The 25,065-nt window shown below is 36.6% G+C and overlaps 1 protein-coding gene across 1 annotated transcript; it reads right to left on the bottom strand.

The window, feature by feature from the left end:
* Nucleotides 1–1,289: 1,289 nt before the first annotated feature.
* LOC131938457 (tyramine beta-hydroxylase-like) lies at nucleotides 1,290–24,751 on the bottom strand. Its single transcript, XM_059296489.1, has 12 exons — nucleotides 24,747–24,751; nucleotides 21,962–22,151; nucleotides 21,745–21,877; nucleotides 21,462–21,596; nucleotides 18,618–18,803; nucleotides 17,368–17,531; nucleotides 14,698–14,774; nucleotides 12,623–12,789; nucleotides 9,448–9,547; nucleotides 7,361–7,552; nucleotides 6,284–6,494; nucleotides 1,290–3,543 (listed from the first exon to the last, which is right to left on the bottom strand). The coding sequence occupies exons 1-12, from the start codon at nucleotides 24,749–24,751 to the stop codon at nucleotides 3,286–3,288; spliced, it is 1,818 nt and encodes a 605-aa protein (XP_059152472.1). The 3' UTR covers nucleotides 1,290–3,285.
* Nucleotides 24,752–25,065: the final 314 nt, after the last annotated feature.

Consider the following 25,065-nt stretch of genomic DNA (forward strand, 5'->3'; position numbering starts at 1 on the left):
TCTTTCACGTTACCCACCTCTATGCTACTGTACCACGTCACCCACACATGTTCTAAAGAGCTCAAACATAAATTACCCCGCCTTCTAAGAGCAGGTACCTGTAGGACACGTTCTAATGTAATATAGGACACGTCCCCTCAAGACTGCAGCACGTAGACCAAAGTTTAATAACATGTTTTATTGGGTCTGTATGTGTCACCACCACAAGACCCCGGCTATGTTTAGTTTACGACATTTATTATTCATAGACATGTAGGTCAGAACAAGGGAAATAACTCTCACTCTGATTTATTTATCGTAGTTTCTTGCCTCCCTTGAAATATCTCTGGTTGAGCAATTCTAAATAAAATAGAGAGGTGTAAAACTGCAAGATTACGATAATCCATCGAAACGAGAAAGTAAAAAAAAACAGAAGCTAATTAATACTTTTAAAAAATTCTATTATTAAGGACTTAGGGTTGAATATTTTAAACATTACTGAGTCCACTCAGCTTTCTTGAGTACCTGATTCACGTTATTAAAAGCTGAGGCTTAAAGCTTGGCTTATAACTGATCATATCACACCTTCATATGCTGACGTTACTGCCACAGGTGGACTCCTATCTGCCCTATTATTATATTAACTACAGAGTTTCTTTCAGACTTTTTTCTCGGGGAGGGAAGGGGGCACTTGAAACATTCAGAGTGGAAAGGGCTTATACTGGAAACAATATATACTTTCTATAAAAACTCTATTGGTTCGGGGAGGGGGGGGTCATGTTACCCTTTCTACCACAGTGTATTGTACAACCTGGTTTGGATTAGGACAAATGTACTGCATCAATTTTAGCCAACCCCAATGAAAACGTAGACAACCCAACTAAAATTAGACGGAAAATATAACAGTTATCGCGTTAATTCAGGCAAGACATACGCAGCCCTGAGTGTGTTTCATAATGTTGATCAGTAAAAGTCACGTGACCTGATCAGGTGATCATGTGACATACGATACACAAAAACCCACGAGAGAATGCCTGTCACTGGTAGTATAAAACGCTGTTAATTGAATGGAGTGGCTTTTTATTGACGCGAGTTATTCACCCACTCTCCCTCTCTCTCCTCCTCTCCCCCCCCCCCCCCCCCACCCTCCAAAACCCGTTATCCCACTGCGACCACGGTCACACGACGCTTGCTGCACGACACGCATACCTAATTATATAAACACAAATCAGGGGCGTAACAACCAGGCGGAAAAATGTACAAAAATCGCTTTATTTACAAGCTTTTATTACAAGCTTTTAATATTACAAGCTTTTATTACAAGATTTTATTTAACTCACTGTCTCTGTCGACTGTCTGTCGTCTGTTTAGATCGAAACGGCCGAGCAAAATTACAAGCACTTCTAACTGCCAGATACGGCACGTGAGTCAAGACATGAAGACAATGCAACATGACATTAAATTTGACTTAATTGGCTGCCTAATTAAATTTTTATGAATTAATTAAAACGTTGACCAATTAGTAGGCAGTCGTATTCCGCACTAGTATACACGCGTCATCACGTTTAATAGGTGCGCAATGGTTTTTAGTCATGTAACTCTAGTGTAAATAAAACATGTAAAGTACTGAAAAATGTTTTCATAAAAACGTTTTAATAACAAGCATTTATGTAATAGTGCACTAAAAAGAAGAAAATAAATTATACACAACCATTTAAATAACTATAAAGAAAAGCTTGGGTCTCTTCCTAAATATTTGTAAAGGTATCCAATAGATAATTAACTGACCCACGCTTTTCTTTAGTTGTTTAAATAGTAGTAAATAATTTATGTTCTACTTTTTAGTGCATCTATATACTACTAAAACTCAAGTTTGTTTACATGTTTGAATATTTATTTATTTTGTTTGTCTGATTTGATACTGTAAGGAAACTGCTCTATATGGGGGCTGTTAAATAGTATGTAGGTAGAGAATAATTTTTGATTGCAGACAGACTGTTAATCACACATTTATTTAAAGACGTTAATTAATTTAGTGATTTATTCATAGGTAGATTAACCACATTAGTTTTAAAGTTTTAGAACAATGGCTAAAATTTGACTGAATAGTGACGTTTGATAACTCATTTTTTTTGTTTGTTTGTTTTTTATTTGTTATTGGGGAGAATCTGCATTATGTGTAGAGCTTTAAAATAGGATTTTGGGTGGTAAATATTGTTCTTTCTTAAACACACTGTTAAGTACAAACTAATTTAAAGCCGTTAATTAATTTATTGATATATTCATTGGTAGATTAACCACATTAATTATAAAAGTTTAGAACAATGACTTTTTTTTTACAACAAAGTTTACAATTATATTTTCTTAAGGCCTATATGTGAATGATAAGGTTGACTGTCAGAACCTCGCGGGGCACAGGGTAGGTGAAGTAGCGTTCACCTGTTTCTATGTTCTCAGCATATGAAGGGATAGTGTGGTCAGAGCCATGCTCGGCCGGAATCTTTTTTTTTTAAAATACAAACATGTCTGAGACTTGGCGGGGCACTGGGCAGGTGAAGTAGAGTTTAGTAGAGTTTTTAAAATATAAAAAACGTCTTTTTGAATGTGGGGTCTGGTTATTTTGGGATAATAAGTGCTGGCAGACGCGATGTCATTTATGGATGACCCCCCGAAACCCACAGTTATCTAACTAGATAACGGGTAGTCTAGTTATTAAATAAAAGCTTGTTATTAAAATCTTGTTTATAAAAAAAATTATTTCCATTGTTTTAAAAAGAAAAGTACACGAAATCGTACTCTATTCGATTGATTTCAAATCCATAGTGATTTATGATTCCAACTATCCTTATACTGTGATTTATTTTGTTTCTAAATTAAAATGTAAAATGGAAATGGAAATCTTGAGAAGATTAAGTTTGTAACTTTTTATAAAGTGCAGCAAAAATTCATATCAAGCAGGAGCACATGTATATGTGTGTCCTGAAGCTAATCGTTAATTATGATCATATACAGGTGCTCATTTAATTAAAAAGTTTATCAAAGCTTTTAATCTATAAAACATTAAAAACAAAACAAAAAAAAATTAAAAAATATTTACACCCGCTAGTAACAATTAGAACTGGTGACCGAAATAAACTATTTATTAGTTATTGGAAAAAAAAAGTAAAATATAACTACTAAAAGTAAATTTCATAATGAATTAAGCCTAACCAGTGGAGTGTTTCGGTCCCTATTAGTCGAACCTAACCTAAACACTTAAAACAAAATACGGGTGGCCAAAAATGACCGGAAATGACATGAGAGTTTTTAGTTTATTCCCAGCAGGAGTACCAGAGCAGGCACCAAGATGACCATCAGACCTCCGGCACTGATGGGATGAGCAGCGTCCATACCACCCTCATCGGTGGGTGTGGTGGTCAAGGTGTTGATCTCTGGGTCGGTAGCAAGAGGGAATGTTGTCGAGGTGGCGGTTGCTGAGTTGGTGGCCAGATAGACTTGCACAGGGCATGAGGCCATCAGGGCCATGATATTACGGCCCTCTTCTGTAAGGATGAGTATGTTTCTCTGCAAGATAAATACAAGAATAGTGCGGAATATTATTATACTTTATAAATTCAAATGCGTTTTTGAGAAATCGGAAATAGCGTAAATTACTACGTCTGGTAAACAGAAATTACTCTCATTTTGAAAGAAGGAAGAAAAGTAGATCTTTTACTTATATGTGAAATTTCGTTCATCTGTCTGAAACAGTACTCAAGTTATAGGCTTTTGAAAAATTGAAAATAGAATAAGTTCCACTTCCGGTTATCAGAAATGACTGAAAGCTTGACACAGAACTACAAATTTGATATAATACTTATATATGAAATTTCATCAATCTAGCTGTAATGGTACACAAGTTATTGAGTTTACAGACACACACACTCACATACACACATACATACACACACTGACATACGGACAAAATTGTAAAACTATGTTTTTCCGACTCAGGGTGGTGTAAAACTTCGATATTTCTAAAAATCTTGATTACAGTACTTTCTATATACTTTATAAACGTGAAAGTAAAAAACAGCAATTTTAAATGAAATCAGATTGCGGACCAGCTGGCAAAAAATTGGGGGAAAAACAACAACTAAAAATCTCGCTTTATCCAAAAGAAATCAAAAGAATCATTAAAAACAAACAATCACAAATGTTGTCTGACACACACCCACACTATAAAAAAGACAGCGGATATTACAAATTGACACGAAAACAACAACACATAATCTTCCAACTCAGAACAGGCCACAACAGACTAAACCAGCCAGAGGCGTAGCGTCCCTTCCCGGCGCCCGGGGACAAACTTTTCGATTTGCACACCCCCCCCCTCGAGATTTCGATTTGCACACCCCCCCCCCCTCAAACTTTCGATTTGCACCCCCCTCAACCTTTTAATTTATTTCTCCAACCCATTTTGGCGCCCCCTAAGGTCGGCGCCCGGGGACATATGTCCCCCCCCTCGCTACGCTACTGAAACCAGCACATGCGTAGAAAACTATAAAATGGGTTTTGCGAAACTTGTCCATGTGATATGGCCCTAGAGAATCAGTGGCGTAGCGAGGTCGGATGTCATCCGGTGCGGCACTTAATGGTGTTACCCACCCCCAGAGACGTAGCGACCTTTCTCGGGGACAAACTTTCAATTTTCTTTTTGCACCCCCCCCCCCCCTCAAACTTTCGATTTGCACCTCTTAAAACACTATTCAACACTTGAATTAATCACTTAATTAAGTGGAATTATCATTTTTCGCTATATATTTTGCTACTTTTTGCCTTGGTGTCACCCCCTAAATGGTGTCACCCGGAGCGGTCCGCACCCCGCCCCCCCCCCCTCGCTACGCCTCTGTGGAGAATACAGAGCTCGTCCTTCAGGACTGTTCCCTATATAGCCAGGCGCGATCCAAACACTGACCCCTATAAGCCCCACTCAACGAAAAGCTATATATGGCAACCGCTGATCTGGAGACCATGCTAAATTATTTTTGGGCCAAACATATATATATATATATATATATATATATATATATATATATATATATATATATATATATATATATATATATATATATATATATATATATATATATATATATATATATATTCTTCTTCTTTTACGCAACGGCGTGTATTAGCTATTGTAGAACATCAGTACTGTATTAGAACTGTTTTTTCTTTTTACAAAACCACTATCGAGGTGCCAGTAGCGGAACTATAAAAGGCTTAATTGTTGGGGCGTTAGTTTGTACACACTACCACAAACACGCCCCGGTTTATGCTGATGGTGAATTAAACACCCCTTGGTGTGAGAGGCGTCACGGGGCTCTTGGAACACACCCACCGGTGGATGCCCCTAATGCAGCGAGACTGGTGATTCAAGTAGTACACCTATCCCCTTGTGCAGATCACCCAATAAGCGGACCCCTGGTACTTAGATAGTCGCTGGGGGTCTCGGGGCGCGCAACTACACATTTTAAACAAACGTTAGGTCTATGTGTATTCAAAAACTTCCCAAATTTTACCGAAGTTGGGATGGTCTCAACTACTTTTCCTAAAGCCTTTTGTGAAACACTCAAGGGAGAGAAATCAAATTATACACGTTTACTATCGTATTTGTTTGTTAAACAAAAAGAAGTAAACGTACATAAAAATGAAATAGTACCGAATGTTAGTTCTACCAATACAACAAACGAACATTTTACATTATAAAAATTACAATGGATTGTAGGCCCCTAATCAATGCTATAAAGAGGCAAAAGTTGTCTTAATATCTAGCGGCCTCTCGCGCGATGGACTTTGATTTATTTTCAAAAGAATTTTGCCGACAACAGCGTGTATTTGATTGTAGGATAAAGAGGACTCGGGATGGTGTCTATAGAATAACGCAACCATCAAGTCAAAAATGCAAGAAAATTATTTTTTAACTATAAAAAATGATTATGGTCGATTGTGGGCCCCTGTACGGCCTGCCCCTCCCCCGCATTGCAGGGTGTGGCGGCACTGTAGTTCCGTCCCTGGTTCGTGCAAGAAGTTGGACTTGTTGTTTAAATCCTCCACCATAAACTAAATTAAGTACGCAGAAGAAGAACGAAGAAGTATTTTGATGTTAACCCTCCCCCCAAGTCTACACGCTCACAAAAGCCGGTTTTTTTTCGGACCCTCTTAGTGGAATTCATAAATAATGGATGACCTCTACACCCCTAAAGCCTGTGTTAGGTTTATCTACTTTCATTTTGTTTATATAACGTCTGTGATTATCTACCTTTATGAACTCAAAGTTATCTCCCCGGAGACAGGCACTGTACTGTGTCGCCTGCACGATGAACTGGACACACTCCTGCAGACATGGCGTGAACGGCTTGCAGTTGGCCAATAGCCCCTGGTACAGCTCCGAGGACTTGAGGAAGTCCGCCGAGTAAAAGTAGTACCAGTACGGACAGTCTCGATCTGCCCACTGTGTCGGGTCACAGAAACTAAAAAAAAACAACACAATTTTATGAGTGTCGATATGAAACTCAAATGTTAAAATCTGTCTAATAGGTTTTTTTTTGCAAAATGATTACGTTTGTTGGACCAAATACAGTTGCACAACCCACATAAGGGCCAGTTTTATCATATTTTCATTACAAGCATTAACCGAACTAGGAACTTGTATATTTGTTTAATTATTTTGAAGGATTAGAATCGTCAAAATACAAACACTTTAAGCCTCACAAGTTTTAAAATAATTCTTAAAAATAATTCATTATTTCTCTAAAGAAACTTGTAAAAAAAAAACTGATTTGTGTATTTTTTTAACACTCATTACGTTTTCTATAATATTAATAATTTATCTAGCTGATAATGAACATGTCATAATTAACAATGAGCTACTGTATGGTGCAGTGGTAGAGCACACGTTCAATAGTTCAGTTCCCATGTGAAATGCTTTTGCGTTTCCAGAGTTAACGCAAGACTCATCGGAAATTGAAATTTAGACTGGCTAGTGAATGATGATTACACTCTATTCCTATGCGGAAGTAAAAGAAACTGGTAAACTTTGCTTCTTCAGCCTCATCGACCGTTGAGTGTGAGAAGAAAGGTTACTCAAACAATATATGAGATGAAATAAGCTCACACACACACACAAAACATGACATTACAACAAATATACACTGGCAAACCATCATGAAAATTTGACAAAATTTAAAAGCAAGCAAACGCTAAAGTAACTTTAAAGAAATTGGTCAAAATCACCCCTAGCAATACCTCATTGCAAACAACATAGTCAGACCATTTCCACCTGTAAGCAGCACTAAGCATTAGACAGGAAATGATCTTACAAGCACCACTAAGCTACCTGAAATCAGGGCCTCCAGTGAGACAAAACCGATTGTTTACGTTCTCTTTAGGGTAGTAACTGAGAAAGCCGAAGCACATCTCCTCGGATGTTGCCTCCCCTTGTAAAACAGAGTGGTCTAGCTTGGCCGTGGTGTAGGTGCAGGTGGTCACGATTTCGTCCCCTGGCAGGAGAATGACGGGGTTGTCGGTGCTGGAAGGGAGATGATAATTACTTAGATATTAGTGCACATAACATGTGAGAATTATAACGTCTGATGTTTCTAACGCCTGGGGGTTATAACGCCTGGTGAAATCATATCGATTGATGATCATAACTTGTGAGGCAAAGTCAAAATAATGAAAGTAATAAGAGGGATTAACCCTTTATCTACTGACAGTACTTATAAGTACCACTTTAATTAAGTGCCTGTATTATTTTTAATTTAAAAATTATTGAGATAATTAATAGTATTATCTCCCCTGAGTCGCCGGTAGTCGGAGGGATCAATGTTTTTTGAAAATTACTGGTGTGGCGCCATTTGCAATGTCTTGCTATATCGGTAGTTCACAATTGTTCTGTACTTCTCTCACACATGTTCTTGAATTCCCTTTGTTTTACCTTATTTTTCAAGTTTTCAACCCCAAATATTTTTTATCGGCACCTTCAATAGTCAGGCAAACGCGTTTAACTTCTAGTTATACAATTTTAATCAAATTGTCTTTGTATTAGATCGATGTTTACAAGTGGACTTATAAGTACCGTCAGGGCACACGGTCTTTTTTTTTTTAGGATTTTTAGAAAATGGCAGATTTGTTAGTTGGAGTTACATAAATATTGTCTTGATAATAAATTATCGAAATGTACTCAAAAAATGATATTTACACATTTATAAGAAGGTTTGCATAAGGTTTACCTAAGAAATATTGTAATAACATGTTAATTTCTATTAGTAAAAAATAACAAGAATAAAGGTATCAGTTGCAGGCTCGTTTACAAGGTTTAGTTTACTGCATTTGTATACCAAAGCCTAGCTCTAGTAGTTAGATTAAATTTGTTAGTTATATTTACTGCAATAAACTGTCTTGCTAACAATAACTAGCATTTACGTAATGTATACCTGTAGACTAGTAATAGTCCCCATACTTCTGCATATAGTATAGATCTATAAGGTAAATTTTAATCAGTAAACAGAAAAGAGTAATCCACTACGGCTATCCTAAACACATTGAGCTCACGTATATTGATGAAATTTGCACTGTAGTGTAGACTTATCATAACATTCTAGTAGGCTACAATTATACTAATATTACTAGTAGTTGTATGCTGAATGACTAGGCTTTTGTTTGTTTATGCGGCTCATTGTATTAGTTATTGGAAGCTTCCAGCAAAAGCATATTCATTCCGCAACCGTTACTACACCAGAAAGACCACAGATAAGAATGAGGGAGCATGATATGTCGGCAACTTTTGCTGTGTATGAGGTCTAAGATGTGTTCCCATAGAAAATCCAGTAAAAATCGTACTCAAAATATACTGTTGTGCTGTATTTATGTGTGAAAATTACAAAAGCTGATTGTTTTGATGATTGCCATGATATTAGTTAATAAATTGTATCGTTTGTTCCTGTTTTGTAAAAAAAAAAAAAATTTGAAAAAAAAAATGTCCTAGATTACTGACGGTACTTATAAGTACCAATATCTGTTTGGGCCATTAAAAATTTATGAAACGAAATTTCCTTCGACATATGCTTTGAATGTGCCAAAAGCAATATAGTAACACATTGTTTAAGTAAAAATCTCATTCAGAACATAATTCCGTAAATAAAGGGTGTATCTCACTAGCCTCCCCCACCATACACCCCTCCAAAACTTGTAACTGGATGCAGCCAGAGAAAAAAGTGATGAAGCATCACTAAGCCATGGACCTTAAATCTACCCTAGCCTTAACTTCCTTAATGAAAATTATTCCAAAAGGCAAGTCTGAATGTAAAAGTATTTGGATACGACTAACCTAAAACTCCATCTCTTCTAGCTCATAACACAAGTGTGTTGATTCCGAAATTTCACGTCTTTAGTGTTCACATAAAACATAAATCAGGTACTTACTACGAGTAGACTTGGGGACTATCGTAACTGTACACCGGGTCATTGGTTAGAAAAGTCAAGGCTGTATTATTCCTAAACACTTGTATATTCATCTGGACTCCTGTTTTAAAATAAAAAAGAGTAAAAAATAACACTATCTATATACTACTAAAACTCAAGTTTGTTTACAAGTTTGTATATTAATTTTTTGTTGTTTTTGTTTTGTATTTTTGTTTGTCTGTTTTGTTACAGGAGAAAATCAGCACTATGTGTAGAGCTGTAAAATACGTATTTTATGTAGAGAATAATATTCTTTTTTAGCAAACTGTTAATCACAAATTTACTTAAAGACGTTAATTAATTTATTGATATATTCATTGGTGGAAAAATCACTTTAATTATAAAAGTTCAGAACATTGACTTTATTTATAGTGACGTCACATGATTTATTTATTTTTTTTACAAACAACCATGGCGGCTTTCATGTTGCCCATTCAATGTTTTTTATAAATCTAAATTTTCTGTCCGCTATAGCTTTAACGATACGTCCGTTTGCTACTTTTATTTGGTTCCAACAGTTCTTCTAATTTACGTATACAGATAAGCTGTCAGTGGAAGGGAAAGTCAATCCTAGATCTAAAATCTAGAATATAGGTAAAACCAAAATTAATGTTAAAAATAAAAACAACTATAAAAACACAATAAATTATTGAGTTTGTTTATTAAAATGTGGTAGTCCTTAAATATTGGATATAAATCTTTGCTTTTTAGCTTTAAGTATCATCTTATTCGAGAATACAAGGGATTTATCTATCTAGGTTCTAGATATAAAGCTAGGAAAGACTAGACTTGAGCCAGCCGTAGACTCTACACAGTGGCGTAGCCAGGATCGTCTCAAGGGGGGGGGGGGGTTCCAATTTTCACCCGGGGACAAACTTTCGATTTGCACCCCCCCCCCCCTCAAACTTTCGATTTGCACCCCCCCTCAAACTTTCGATTTGCACCCCCCCTCAAACTTTCGATTTGCACCCCCCCCCCTCTCAAACTTTCGATTTGCCCCCCCTTCATACTTTTTATATATATACCGAGGGGTCTATGGGGGGGGGTTATGACCCCCCCTACCCCCCCCCTGCCTACGCCACTGACTCTACATATAGATATAGATCTTGCTCTATCTAGATTTAGAATCAATGCCAATAATGAGTTTCTATACTAAACTATTTCAGGCTTTAATTATGTTATATAAATCTTTGCTGATTTAGCTATGGAAGTGACTAATTTGGGATACAATTGAATTAAATTAATATGGCCTATTTGCGTAACTCAAGTTTCTTACGCTGACTCTAGATCTAAGTAAAGTACCCCACTAACTCTGCACCTAATCGGAAGTGTCTAGATAGCTGAGATGGTAGTGTAATAGTTACCATGTGGGTGGTACGGGTTCGAGATACATCATGACGATGTTAATTTCTTTTTAAATTTTTGTTTAGACGTGAATGATAAAGCCAAAAACATAACAGAAATGCACAAACTAACCCTCAAACGCAAACACAAAGAAAACACAAACGCACACACAAAAGCAAACACAAACGCAAATACAAATAGAAACACATATGCAAAGCTAAACGCAAACAACTCAAAATACTGCAAATAAACGCAAACATAAATACAAATTTAAATACAAACATAAACGCAAAGTGCTCACAGTATGTATAGCCTGTGGCGCCAAATCGCACCATGCTGCGGCGCCGGTGGATCCGCCTGATTCAACGTAGTAAACGACTATAGTACCCCAACGAATACATTGTCTTTTGCACTCAATTAAACGAACGTAGGCGCCACAGCGAGCACGGGAAGGCCCGAGGCGCCAAATATCACCCTGTCAGGGCGCTGGAGAACACCCGAATTCGATTAAGCTAAAAACTATAGTAATTTTTCTTATGCATAGTCTATCGCACTGTTTAAAACAAAAGTATGCACAATAGCGCTCACAGGATAGCCCAGGGCGCCAAATCGAACTCTGTCGGTGGGCCGGCGGACACGCCTGATTCAATTTACTGAAAGACTATAATACCCCAAGCTTAACCGCAAACAGAAAGATAGAAGTAAACATAGAAGACATTTAGGGGCGGCTTCTAAACTGTTATTGATTCAAAATAATATTTAGTACGTCCAGGGTATAAAATAAATAAAAGGCAGTCTTTAAAATATCTGTATTTTACTTACGACATTGCAAATTATCAATACACGATAATTATGTAATCATTTTTTCCCAACACCTAAAACACAGTAATAAAACACATTTTTCCCCGATGTAAGATTTAAAAAAAAAGAGAAATAATTGTGTTTTCCTAATTTATCAAGGGATGTAATTAGTTTTAAAGGACTAAATAAAAATCCTTTTCAGACAAAATTAAAATTTTTGTAAAAGGTGATATATTTTGCTTTAATTTTATTTAATGTGAGTTTCATCTTTAACACTATAAGTCTGGAAAAGAAATTTGTTTTATAACAACTTCAATATTAATTGTTTATTCATTAATTTAGAGAATGAGCACTTTAGATATATTACACAAAAGCGATCATCTGTATTTTTTTTACTATATTCCTTTGTAATCACGGGTCCGTCCGTCCGCCCGTCATTCAGTCAAGCCGCGATACAGAATTAAACTTTAAATATTAGATTTTTTTTTCATAGTTTTGTTTGTGATACTTTTGGGATGTTTTACTTGATTTTTTTCCTGCGCTAGTTTCCCCAGTAAACACGTAAAATACGTTGTAAAGTGCGCTGTAAAACAAGGAATGCTGTCAAATATAACGTACCGTACAATTCTCAAAATGTCATGTAAAGTTGAGCTACTAGTTTTATTGAAAAATGAGTTTCAATAATGTAATACCGTTTCCGAAATTATTATTAAATTCCGGAAATAAATCAGCATTCAATTAATTCCCTGTCAAGTTTTTCTTTTGGGTATATTACTGGATGTGAAAAGTGTGGGGAGGGCGAGTGGGAAGCGTAACTGCTAAACCGAAAAGCCAAGAGTTTGATATGAGCGTAAACCAAAATAACTGCTGCCTAGTAGTTTGCTCTCGGTGGACATAGCCTATAAAAGCAAATCTGGGGAAAAATTGGAATCAACAGTCTAAATGGGGCGTAACATGTCGATAATTAAGGAAGAAGAAAAGTGAAACGAACCGGCGTAGTGCATGTGGTTCCAGGCCGTGGTCACGTAAATCGGTCCCTGGAACGATTGGCTGGTGCAGCCCTTCGTGCACGTGCTTTTCACGCTCACAGACGCCTGTCTTGGGGGCAGCTCAAAGCTGTTGGAGCCGGTCAGCAGGATGCCTGCGTCATAGGTTCTCCTGAAACACGGGAAGGGGGGGGGGAAGGAAGAGTCAAATTTATGACGCGGCAGCATAAGTCATACCTGACACACCTAACTCGAGAAAATGGCTACAGGCTGTTTGGACTCTCGAAGGGAAATTTAAATATGTAAAAAAGTATCCTGTACAAGCTCTATACTACTAAAACTCAAGCTTGTTTACATGTTTGAATATTTATTTGTTTTTTTGTTTGTCTGATTGACTAATGGAGAAAATCTGCTCTATGTGTAAAATAGTATGTAGGTAGAGAACATTTTTTTCTTTTCGAACAGACTGTTAATCACACATTTATTTAAAGACGTTAATTAATTTATTGATTTATTCATAGGTAGATTAACCACATTAATTTCAAAATTTTCAAAGAATGGCTTAACTGACTGAATAGTGACGTCAAATGATTTGTTTACTTTTTAGTACAATAAAATAGACTTTGTGGCCCATTCAAAAGTTTAACGCGTTCTAAAGCTAATTTTCTGTCGGCTATAACTTTAACAATACGTCCGGTTGCTGTTTTTATTACGTTCCAACACTTATATAAATTTTCAACTGTCTTTTTCATTTAGTTTTACAATAAATTTCTCTAGCTCTACAATATGTACAAGAAAGTTATCTATTTATTTATAGATCTAAATATAAGGTGGCCAAGAAAGTTATTTACAGATCTAGATCTAGAATCTAGGTCAAACCAAAGATTAATTAGATACAAACCAAAGATTAATTAGGTAAAAATACAATCCATTTTAAAATCATAATACATTTTTTAGTCCTTAAATACTTGATATAAATCTTTGTGATTTATTTATCTAGATCTAAATCTATCTAGAATAGGTCTAATGATCTAATCTAGATCTAGCAAGAGTTACGCACAAACTAGACTTAAGACAAGCAAACGAGTCGTAGAATCTAGATAATTCTATCTAGATCTAGATAATTTCAGACCTTCATTATATAAATCTTTGTTTGTTTAGCTATGTAATTGGCTAATTTAAGATAAAATTTGATTTGAAAGTTACTACTACTAGACTTAGATCTAGATCTATGCGCGTAAATCAAGTTGCATAAGGAGACTCAAAGTATTAAAGTATACCATAAAAAAACATCAATTACGTCACGAGTCTAAATAGCTAAGTTGTTAGTGTAATAGGCTATGATGCGGGTGGCACGGGTTCTAGACACATCACGTCCATGTTAAATTTTTATTTTTAATTTTTTTAGATGTGAATGATAAAGTTGCCTATCTGAACTTGGCGGGATACAGGGCAGGTGAAGTAGAGTTCATCTGTTTATTTGTCCTAAGCATATAAAGGGATAGTGTGGTCAGATACATGCTTGGCCGGAATCGTTTTTTTTAAACGATAAAAACATGTTGTCTGAGACTTGGCCGTACACTGGGCAGGTGAAGTAGAGTTGAGTAGGTCACCTGAGACGTCATTATTTGAAGGGATAGTCCGAAATAGGTGTTTTTAAAAGATAAAAAAGCATCTTTTTGAATGTGGGGTCTGGTTTTTTGAGACGATAAGTGACAGACGTGATGTTTTTTTATGGATGACCCCAAAACCTACAGTTATCCAAGGGATGACGGGTAGTCTAGTTTTATTTAAAAATTAGTGATCATGCGTGTTTTTGTATCACTTTTGTAAGATTCGAATGTATTTCTGGGCAATTAATAACTTTAAAAAAACTTCATGCTTAGATCTGCAAAACATTTTTTTAGATATATCTTGTTTTTACAAATGTGACAACTAACTAAATAAATATGTTAATTTACTTTCTGTTTAGAAAAATTAAAAAAAAACCCTAAAAAAAGAACCTCTAACCTCGATACTTGTCTAACCTTGACAGAACCCCTCACACGGGTAAATCACTAATCTCGACAGAACCCCTCACCTGTTGGGTGTGTAGTATAACCTCAGCCCCGAATTGTCCGTCCAATTAGAATTTTTGTCCGGGTTGTTCCAGTGGACCTGCCAGAAGTGGCAAACAATTTTTAAACTCTTTTAATCAATGTCAAGGTCAGGTCAAACCTGAAAAGTTAAACTGATCTAAAGTGATACACTATTGGCAAGTTGACCATCGTTTAAGTCGACAAAAAGAAAGACAAAGCTTTGCTGGACAGTCTCTGGAATATGTGAACGTTGGTTAAACAGACCACTGGGCCTACTGCACTTTGTTACTTACATAACTTATTACGTATAAAACGGGCATACAAAAAATGGTATAGCCACAAAATTGTGACATTTTTACCAGCACCTCAATCCTTTGTCTGTAACATAACATTTTCACAGACCATAACTTTAAGTATTAAATAACGTTTCTGAGACTCCCCCACTAAACAATTTGATAATACTGAGTAACATTTTTAAAATATATATTAGCCCTTAAATGCATACCGGCACAAATCTGCAACATACCAGTTACCTTCCCATAAAATATTAGCCTAAACATGTTTTATTCTGTGCATCACGTTGTTTGACTGCTACAATGTTAACCTACAGCTTGCGCATGTCTAAGTGACCTAGATTTGTTTTACCGCCAAGCCGATCTCAAATTTGTGCGTGATCACAAGGTTTTTTATATCAGCATTTTTGGTTGGCGTTTCAAAGTTCATCAAAGTCAAATAAACTGGTTTTGGAATTTCAAAAAATATGTTTCTGACAACCTAAGGTATGTATTACATATTGTATGTGTTGTTTTGAAAATCAATTCATAATTTATTTTAAAATCTTCACAAAACTTTGGTTGCAGTGCTGCAACGTTATGCAATTTGACCTACTTTTGCACTATTTTGTTTTTACTTTATACATCAGCATTGGTGATTATATAGTACCTTGTTTTTCTTCTAGTTTCAGTATAATCATTAAGAAATCAATGTGAATCAAGGTGAAGAATAATATGAAGTAGATGCTCATGGAGATCCAGAGTATCTTCTTGGATCTCCTGAACCAGTGTGGACCCAAAATATCCTGGACCAGTTTGGACCCTGAATCTACAAGACCAGTGTGGACCCTAGATCTCCTAGACCAGTTTGGACCCTAGATATCCTGGACCAGTGTGGACCCTGGATCTCCTGGACCAGTGTGGACCCTGGATCAGTGTGGACCCTAGACATCCTGGACCAGTGTGGACCCTAGATATCCTGGACTAGTGTGAACCCTAGATATCCTGGACCAGTGTGGACCCTAGATATCCTGGACCAGTGTGGACCCTAGATATCCTGGACCAGTGTGGACCCTAGATATTCTGGACCAGTGTGAACCCTAGATATCCTGGACCAGTGTGGACCCTAGATATCCTGGACCAGTGTGGACCCTAGATATTCTGGACCAGTGTGAACCCTAGATATCCTGGACCAGTGTGGACCCTAGATATCCTGGACCAGTGTGGACCCTAGATATTCTGGACCAGTGTGGACCCTAGATATCCTGGACCAGTGTGGACCCTAGATATCCTGGACCAGTGTGGACCCTAGACATCCTGGACCAGTGTGGACCCTAGATATTCTGGACCAGTGTGAACCCTAGATATCCTGGACCAGTGTGGACCCTAGATATCCTGGACCAGTGTGGACCCTAGATATCATGGACCAGTGTGGACCCTAGATATCCTGGACCAGTGTGGACCCTAGATATCCTGGACCAGTGTGGACCCTGGATCTCCAGGACCAGTGTGGACCCTAGATATCCTGGACCAGTGTGGACCCTAGACATCCTGGACCAGTGTGGACCCTAGACATCCTGGACCAGTGTGGACCCTAGATATTCTGGACCAGTGTGGACCCTAGACATCCTGGACCAGTGTGGACCCTGGATCTACAAGACCAGTGTTGACCCTGGATCTCCTGGACCAGTGTTGACCATAGATCTCCTGGACCAGTGTGGACCCTGGATCTCATGGACCAGTGTGGACCCTGGATAAGTGTGGACCCTGGATCTCTAGGACCAGAATGGACCCTGGATCTCCTGGACCTGTGTGGACACTAAGTCTCGTGGAATAGTGCAATGACAGGTGCAAATTCACATCAAGCTCAAACAGTTTGCCACAAGTGCAACATATATCTTTGTTGTAACAAGATCAAGAACTGTCTTAAAAAGTATCACCTTACTACATAATGTTGCAGACATGCAACATTTCGGATTTTAATTAAAGAACATGTTTAAACTAAAAATATTTTTTTACTTGACTATACTCTTCATATACCCACCAAAACAATATAAAAATATTTTTTTCAACCATTATTAAAAAGTCATGCATTTAAGGGTTAGAAGTAACTACTAATTGTTATTTTGAAGTATTGAGAATACTTATATTGTGATTACAACTGCTGTGAACTACTACCCTATACAACGCTATATAACTAAATAATGTGTGCAAAGGACGAACTTGTGATATATATTATTTACGCCCTACTATGTACAGACGCCATCTTCAAAAGGAAATAAGAGTGCTTTTTTAAAATTAAATAATCAGAACTGTAAATACAACTTTTTTTAAAGTGATGAAAATTAAAATACGTGTTTAAAATGAAAGTATGTACAATCTTCGCTACGAAAACCCCACCTGTAAGGCGATCCTCTTGTACCCGTTGACCCCTATCCTGACCCCTGCACTGGGGTGGCTGCAGTCCCCGGACAGACCCACGGTCCAAACACTGAGGAAATCCTGGCAGTTACTGGAGGCCACCATGCCGCACTCGAAGGACGAGTTGGTCGCTTCTTCTTCATCTGATGAAGTCATAAAATAGATGCAGGTAATTATCTTTTTATTCCCGCATTCGATTATTTTTTACGTTTCTACACTAAATTATACAGTATTAAAATTTTTCTTAGTTTTACGTTGTATTAATACCTGCAATTAACTTTATACATGTACCAGTAATTATATTTACTTTACGAAATGTAATAACCACTATATTTTTAACTACAGTTGCAGTTAACTTCAAATTTTTTTTTAAACCATTGATTAACTTTAAATTTTATACTTATTACATTTATTTTCCTACCTCTAGATATATGTACATTTAAACTTATATTTCGCTAGTTCATTTCTTTCTGCAACTGCCTCTGCATTTTACCTGTAGCTGCTTGCACATTTATATTGCTAACTGTACGTTTCTACCTACTGTAACTACCTGTACATTTTTACTTGTGTTTTCCTGCACATTTCTACCTGAGTTTCTTCTTCGTTCTTAATTTTTTAGTGTTGGAACGGATCGCGCCTTACCTGCCAGAGGGTTTGAACTCGAGACTTTTTGCAAATTTAACAACCAAGTGATTTTGCTGACTCCACCACGCCTCTAACACAATTAAGTATGTGTCAACTGGTTATGCGCCGTTAACTCCGATTTCAGCCTGCTTTTCTTTTTGGATTTGCTTCCATAGCCTTTGTCCAACCGAGAAAAAACTACAAAGGCAGTCGTTTTTTTAAATTTATTTTGGAGTTGTCTCTCCTAGAAGAGTTGCTGTCCCGAGCTAAGGAGCCGCACGTGCCCGAGGGTTCAAACTCGAATTTTTCGGTTTAACAACCATGAGCTTTACCAACTCAACCATGCCTACCCCTATTTCTACCTGTGATTACTTGTACCTTTCTACCTGTACTTACCTTCTCATTTCTACAAGTAATTACCTGTATTTTACATGTAATTTCCCGTTATTACCTCTAATTTTCTACCGGTTATTAGCTGTCCATTTCTACTTGTCATTACATGTACATTTCTACCTGTGTTTACCTCTACATTTCTACCTGTGATTACCTGCACACTTTTATTTGTAAATACCTGTACATTTCTGCCTTTTGCTTTGTGTAATTACCTGTACACCCAAACAACACCATGTGGTGTAGCACATAAACGTTGTCAATCACAGGCTCTACGGCGATCATGTGATAATCCCCAGGTGTGATCAAACTCTCCAGGTCGTAGATCTGGCACATGTAGGTGGTCTCTTTCTGTGGGACGTGAGAACCGCTGGGCAGGTGAATGGTGAAGTTCCTTACACCTGGTTGATACGACACGGTCACGTGATACAAACCGTGGAAAACGTGGATGTTTATTTGTGGATATACATCAACATCAGCATGAAGATTATTTGTACACATTATTTATATTAATGAAGCTTTTGAGCCCTAACATTTCCATTACAGGGAGATAACATTGCTATCATTGGAATTAATAAAACATTGCTCACAGGGTATGTAATAATATATTGTTCACAGAGGAGACTATAATAGCTTGCTCACAGAGGATATAAAAATAAATATCTCACAAGGGAGATACTAAAAGAATGCAGATTTGCCCTCGAAAAAGATATGAGAGTTCCTAATCTTTGTTTTACAACATATCCTTTACTCCATCGATACTGGTTGCCACAATAACAGAGTTTTGTCCACAACTTGGTCCCCCTCTCTTCATTAACAATTTATTTAAATCCGGTAAGTTAACAAATGTCTCATTAGTTTTGATCTGGAAAACAATTATATGTAAACGTTCTACGCCATATCTGTCGAGCCTCCTCCTCCCCTTCGCTATACGTCTTCACAAAAGTCTAACCCATGGGTTCCCAAACCCTTTCGAGTGGCGACCCCCCTTTTATAAATTTAAGTGACCCGCGACCCCGATAGAATAAAAAAGGCGAAATTAGTAAGAAAAGTAATAAACACCGAAATAAGATTTTCTAGTATAATTTTAGTTTTAATTGTTTTTGATAACTGTTTTAATGCGATGGGTGAAATTTGGATAATTTATAATTTTTTTTTGCAGCCCCTATTGGAACACAACTGTTGATGTATTTTTATGCTCTTCTGTGAGCGATGTTCCCCGTGTTCCTATGTCATGTGACCTCTGTGACTCTGGGTAGTTGTACCTGTGTCCACAGCATTCAAATCCCAGGCTGCTAATGACACGGACCGTGCAGTTTCTTAGGTTAACTTGGTTATGTAGACCTAATGAAGGAATATATGCCGTGTATGGCTTTGCAATAAAGCCAGGATCTATCAACAAAAGCGTCATTGATCGTTTGTGTGTTATCTCTTAGGGTCAGCCCTTTTAAATACTACACCTCAGTTGGTGATCACACCACATCCCTATTGAGGCATTGTTACACTTTATTAGCCTTTTAATTGGAGAAGTATTGAAATCCACTCTCGCAAAGATAAGCACACATAAAAGGAACTAAAACTCGAAAGACAAACATTAACACATTTAGGTATGAATGGTGCATACTACACCAAAATTTGGTGAGCATGTTTTCTAATAAACACTGTATGTGCCGCGGAACAATTTTGCAAATCAAAGAATTCATCTTGTAATTTCTTGGGAATGCTTGCAACATCAAGGGAAGCAGATAATTGATTACGTGTAAATGCCATTTTTTCTTTTTTTTTCAGCTCATGGAAATAAAAACACAGTTCGTTATCAAGAGATTCAAGATGCCCTGAAATTTTCTCTTTCAATTTTTTAAACTCACAATCAGAGGTTCATCTATCACACTGCAAAGTTTCTCAAATGACAATATTTCCAATATTTATTTTTCTTCGCCAAATTTGCAGCTTTGATAAAAACGCCCCGAGATCATCATGCAATGAGATACTATTCGTTACTTTTCCCTGAAACTGCAGGTTAAGCGTATCTTGATGTTCAAATATATATGCTAGGAGCGATACTCTCTCTAACCACTCTTTGTCGTTAGAATATGTCAAAAGGTCTTGCACTTCTACAATTTGATTTCATCTTTCAATTCAAAAATTTCCTTTTCGCAGCCAGCGAACTTCTTTTTCGATCAAAAATCTCCATCTTTTTTGTGTGTGTCCCGAACGCCTCTTCACAAAATGACTCTTTAGTTTTAAATTTTTCATAGACTCATGACTGAGAATAACTTTGCACAGTACGCATTGTGGCTTCTCTATTCCATGTGTAGAAATTTTTTGCTTGATTTAGTCTCCCAGTTGGCAAACCCCAGAAAGCCCTTCGCAACCCCCAAGGGATCGCAACCCGCAATTTAGACTTTAAGCCCACCTACCATAAACACTTTGTGCCGATAATTAAAACATATTTTTAAAAATACTTTTTCCTAGGGATTGGACCTTATCCAGTAAACATCAATCTAATTTTATAACAAATGTTGACATAGAAATGTTCTAGATAAGGAACGACGTTTTTGGATTTTAAAAAAGAAAAGATTACTCTTTAGACCTAGCGATCCATTGGGGAAATGAAGTAGATTTCATGTTTCAAGACCTCAGCATATCAAGAGATAATGTGATCAGCACTATGCTCAGCCGCCGTTACTTTCCCTAAAGGGAGCTAGGTACCAATCAAAAATGGGTGAACTCAGGGACGTTCTATTTACTTGAACCCGGCATAGAACTCGATACTTTCGGGTAAGCAGTCTAGCGCTCTACCGCTAGGCCACGCCGTGCCACGCATTTTGAATTAGGCAGATGAATTAGTTTTGTAGCAGGGTAACGATAATGCAGAAATGGTAATTCCGGGTGGGACACAAACACTAGAAATCAGAATAAGAGATCTAGCGTCCTACCACTAGACCACCCTGTTCCAAAATTACACCGAGCACTGTTTCTGAATTACTCACCAACCAAACTGACCTGCAGTTTTTTTACTTAAACTAAAAACAGCAACAACAACACCACAACCAGACCTGGTTCATCTTTGGCAGCACAAACAAACTCCTGGGCCTTACACTCCTCTCTCATCCAGTCCCCCTGGGTCTTGTACACCGGGTGGGTGACGGGCTTAGCCAGGCAGGACGGGGAGTCCCACGGGTCACAGATGCCTGAGGGAGACGTTTTTTGGAGAGGATTTCTTAAAGTCGTTTTACATGAGGTATAACTTGGTGGTAATTTTAAATAACAAGAACAATATCAAATAAATTCATTTAAAAGTAAATACTTCAACGTTTTAGAGTCTGGTAACTGACATACCAGGGTGAGATAATCCAGTTGTTCTTTTAGGAATAGAGTTCTCTTTCCATGTACAGTCAGGATCGCCCAACTCTTGACCATTGGTCATCCCATCACCGTCTGAATCTTTTCTGCATAGCTCAGCAGTCCACGCCTTGGGAAAAAAACACAAGTGTTTTGATAGGGGAAAATGTAAATTCCAAAATTTTAAAAGTTAATTTAAAAAAAAACAACTTACATGTCCAGCGGCCTGAAAATCCAACCCGAACCAGTTTCGAACCCCGGTCCCTTCGTCCAGAATGTGACCCACTCCCTCCCACACGTTATTTGGCTTACAAGGGTACGGGACGGCGTCTCCATTGGGAATTTTACTTCTGTAGGTTCTGTATGCGCATGAGCATTGCAGCACCGCGAGGCACACAAGTGATCTGAAATATATAAAGAAAGTCAATGACACTTAGCCCTGTTGCTGATATTGTTAAGTTTGGCTTGTGAGAACCCCGAGACACACCAGTGATCTAAAGACTATGAAAAACAAAAAGACATGAAAAATTGCATGTATTTCATATTTCTAGGGCCCCAGATGACATCATTCTTGTTGGCAACTTCAAATGTGTCGTGAGAGATTCGGCACAAATGTAATCACTTAAAATGTGAAGTTTTTAATTTTGTCAAAAAAGTGATCTATATTATATGACGATGAAATAACTTTTTTATTTATCTTTTAAAGTCAAGTAAAGATAAAAATAAACCGGAGTGATCTCCCTTAAATTTTATCGAATATTCTTACATAACACTAAGAAGGATGGCTACTCGGGAAATAGACATGATTTTTTATCCATTTTTAATCACTTAAACTTTTAAAAATAGAATCTCTTAGAAAATAAGAATTGCGCACTAAGTTAACGGCAAGCAATATATGTAAAAAAAAAATGAGGAATATTAGTACTTAATAAATTCTTATTTGTTTTTGAGAAATCGGAAACAGCGTAAATTACTACTTTCGTTCAACGGAAATTACTCAAAATTTAACAGAAGGCAGAGAATAATATCTTTTACTAAAATGCGTTGTTTCATTTATCTATCAGAAACAGTACTCAAGTTAAAAGCTTTTGAAAATAAGATATAGTTCTGTTTATTGGAAATCGCTGAAAATTTTATAGAACGACAAACTTGATATAATACTTATAAATAAAATTCATCAACCTAGCTGTAACGGCACTCAAGTTCTCATGTTCACAGACACTCACATACACACACACACACACACATACGAACTAAATGTCAAAATTATGTTTTTCCGACTCAGGGATGTGTAAAACGTCAAGATTTGTGAAAATCTGGGTTTCGATATTTTTGAACAATTAAAATACTTCCTCTATACATCGTATACGAGAGAATAAAAAGTGCTGAGAATAAAACAACAAACACTTAATAATTTCTCTTCATTGGTTAACTGATTATTTTTAAAACGATAATTCAAATATTAAACAAAGTTGTTGATTATAAATCAGGAACATAGAAAATGACATTTCTGTGTGCCATACACTTGTTTATTTTGGTATTATGTTTCAATGAAACTTTACTTGCGTTTACGCACAGTCAAACTTTACAACCGTCCTAATCTATTTGAAACTTTCTTTTTCTCTTTACAGAAAAGTTTGAATTAATTAAAGGATAGCTAACCACAAGTGTTTAGCATTAGGCATATGATCTTTTAACCAAAAGCTTGTATTACCTATAAATCTTCAAGTTTAAAAAAGTCTTATAAACTAGAACCCAAAATTTACGTTAATGATAAATGATTAATTCAAAGTTTATATCATTTTTAAAACGACTTGATATTTTAAAGGTAGAACTGAATTGAATATTTAGCAATTACTCTATACCTTACTTTGACACCCCAATATATAAACCGTGCTACCTTACCCAACAGTGTCTTTTAAAAATTCCGGACACACCGTTCCGCTTGGCTGATCCCACCGTCACACGACTTTTTTTTTAAGATCACACTAACTTACCCTTCGTGGCGTGTCAAAAAAACACACACACCGCAAGACCAGATTATCTTTCTGCTTGCCGAGAAAACATTCGACACATTCGATACGTTTCCTTTTTAGAATGGTTTGTTCAAGTGTTAAATCAAAATCACTTCACGGCCCAACTTCTTAGAACAAGCTCTTATTAAATTAGCCAAATCTCGTTTTCATGTCACCACTTTGATGGTGTCACCCGTGTACCACCAGCTGTGTCTGTGAACCAGTGGCGTAGCCAGGTTCGTCTCATGGGGTATTCACATTTTTTCCATCATTTTTTATATATATATATATATATATATATATATATATATATATATATATATATATATATATATATATATATATATATATATATAAAAGAAAACAATTTATCACTCTCAACAACAACAAAATATTCACACAATACAACCAAAAATAATTAACGCAACATAATCTGTTTTGTGATCTTTGTAAAAAAAACACAACAATTTGAAATAATGATTCCTAGAATATTAATTAAGACAAGCGAACTATGGGAAATAATCACCCTCTTAATATAACTATGTATATTTCTACAAATTTAATTGAAAATGTCAAAACAGATCAATAATTACTTTAGTATGTAATACGGTAGCTTAACACTATTCGTTTTTACAAAAATGTGTTGCCTACAATCAGAATTCAATATATTATTATCATAAACGGTAAAATATTACAGCATAATGAAAATTTTGAAGTCAGAGTTGGTATAAAATCAAACTTTTCTATCATGAAGAAAATTTAAATCTAATAGGTATAACAATCCAACTAATAGCTTGCATATAGATAAATTACTGGTCTTGCTGTTCCGATCACTCATTTTTAAAATATAACTACTATTTTTGTGTTCTTGAAAGAACATTTTTAACATAATGATATGGTATTGATCACACACATCTTTACTTGTAAAAACAATATTTACAGAGCTTCAAAAGTTATGATTCTGGCGGCGAGGTACTTTGCTACCTCATTACGCGTTTTCCCAAATGTACTTAACAGATCAGTTCGGGGTGGGTTGAGGGGGGGGGGTTAAACTTCATTTACCACTGTCCAGCTATTTTAGATGAATTATCCTACCTAGCGTATACTTAGGTGTGGCATTAATGTCGCTCTACACAACTGTGGTGGTGAGGTGGGGGGGGGGGGGGGGGGGGAAATAACCACCTCAGAGTGAACATAGCGTCAGTTTTTATATGACTCTTCTTAACATACATATACAATTATACACATATACTGATTCAGAAATAGATTTAAATAAGTAACAGTGGTATTATTGGTATTAAGA

This window comes from Physella acuta, unplaced genomic scaffold (assembly GCF_028476545.2).
Source record: "Physella acuta isolate Inbredline_101_S28 unplaced genomic scaffold, ASM2847654v3 ptg000244l, whole genome shotgun sequence".
Taxonomy (NCBI): domain Eukaryota; kingdom Metazoa; phylum Mollusca; class Gastropoda; family Physidae; genus Physella; species Physella acuta.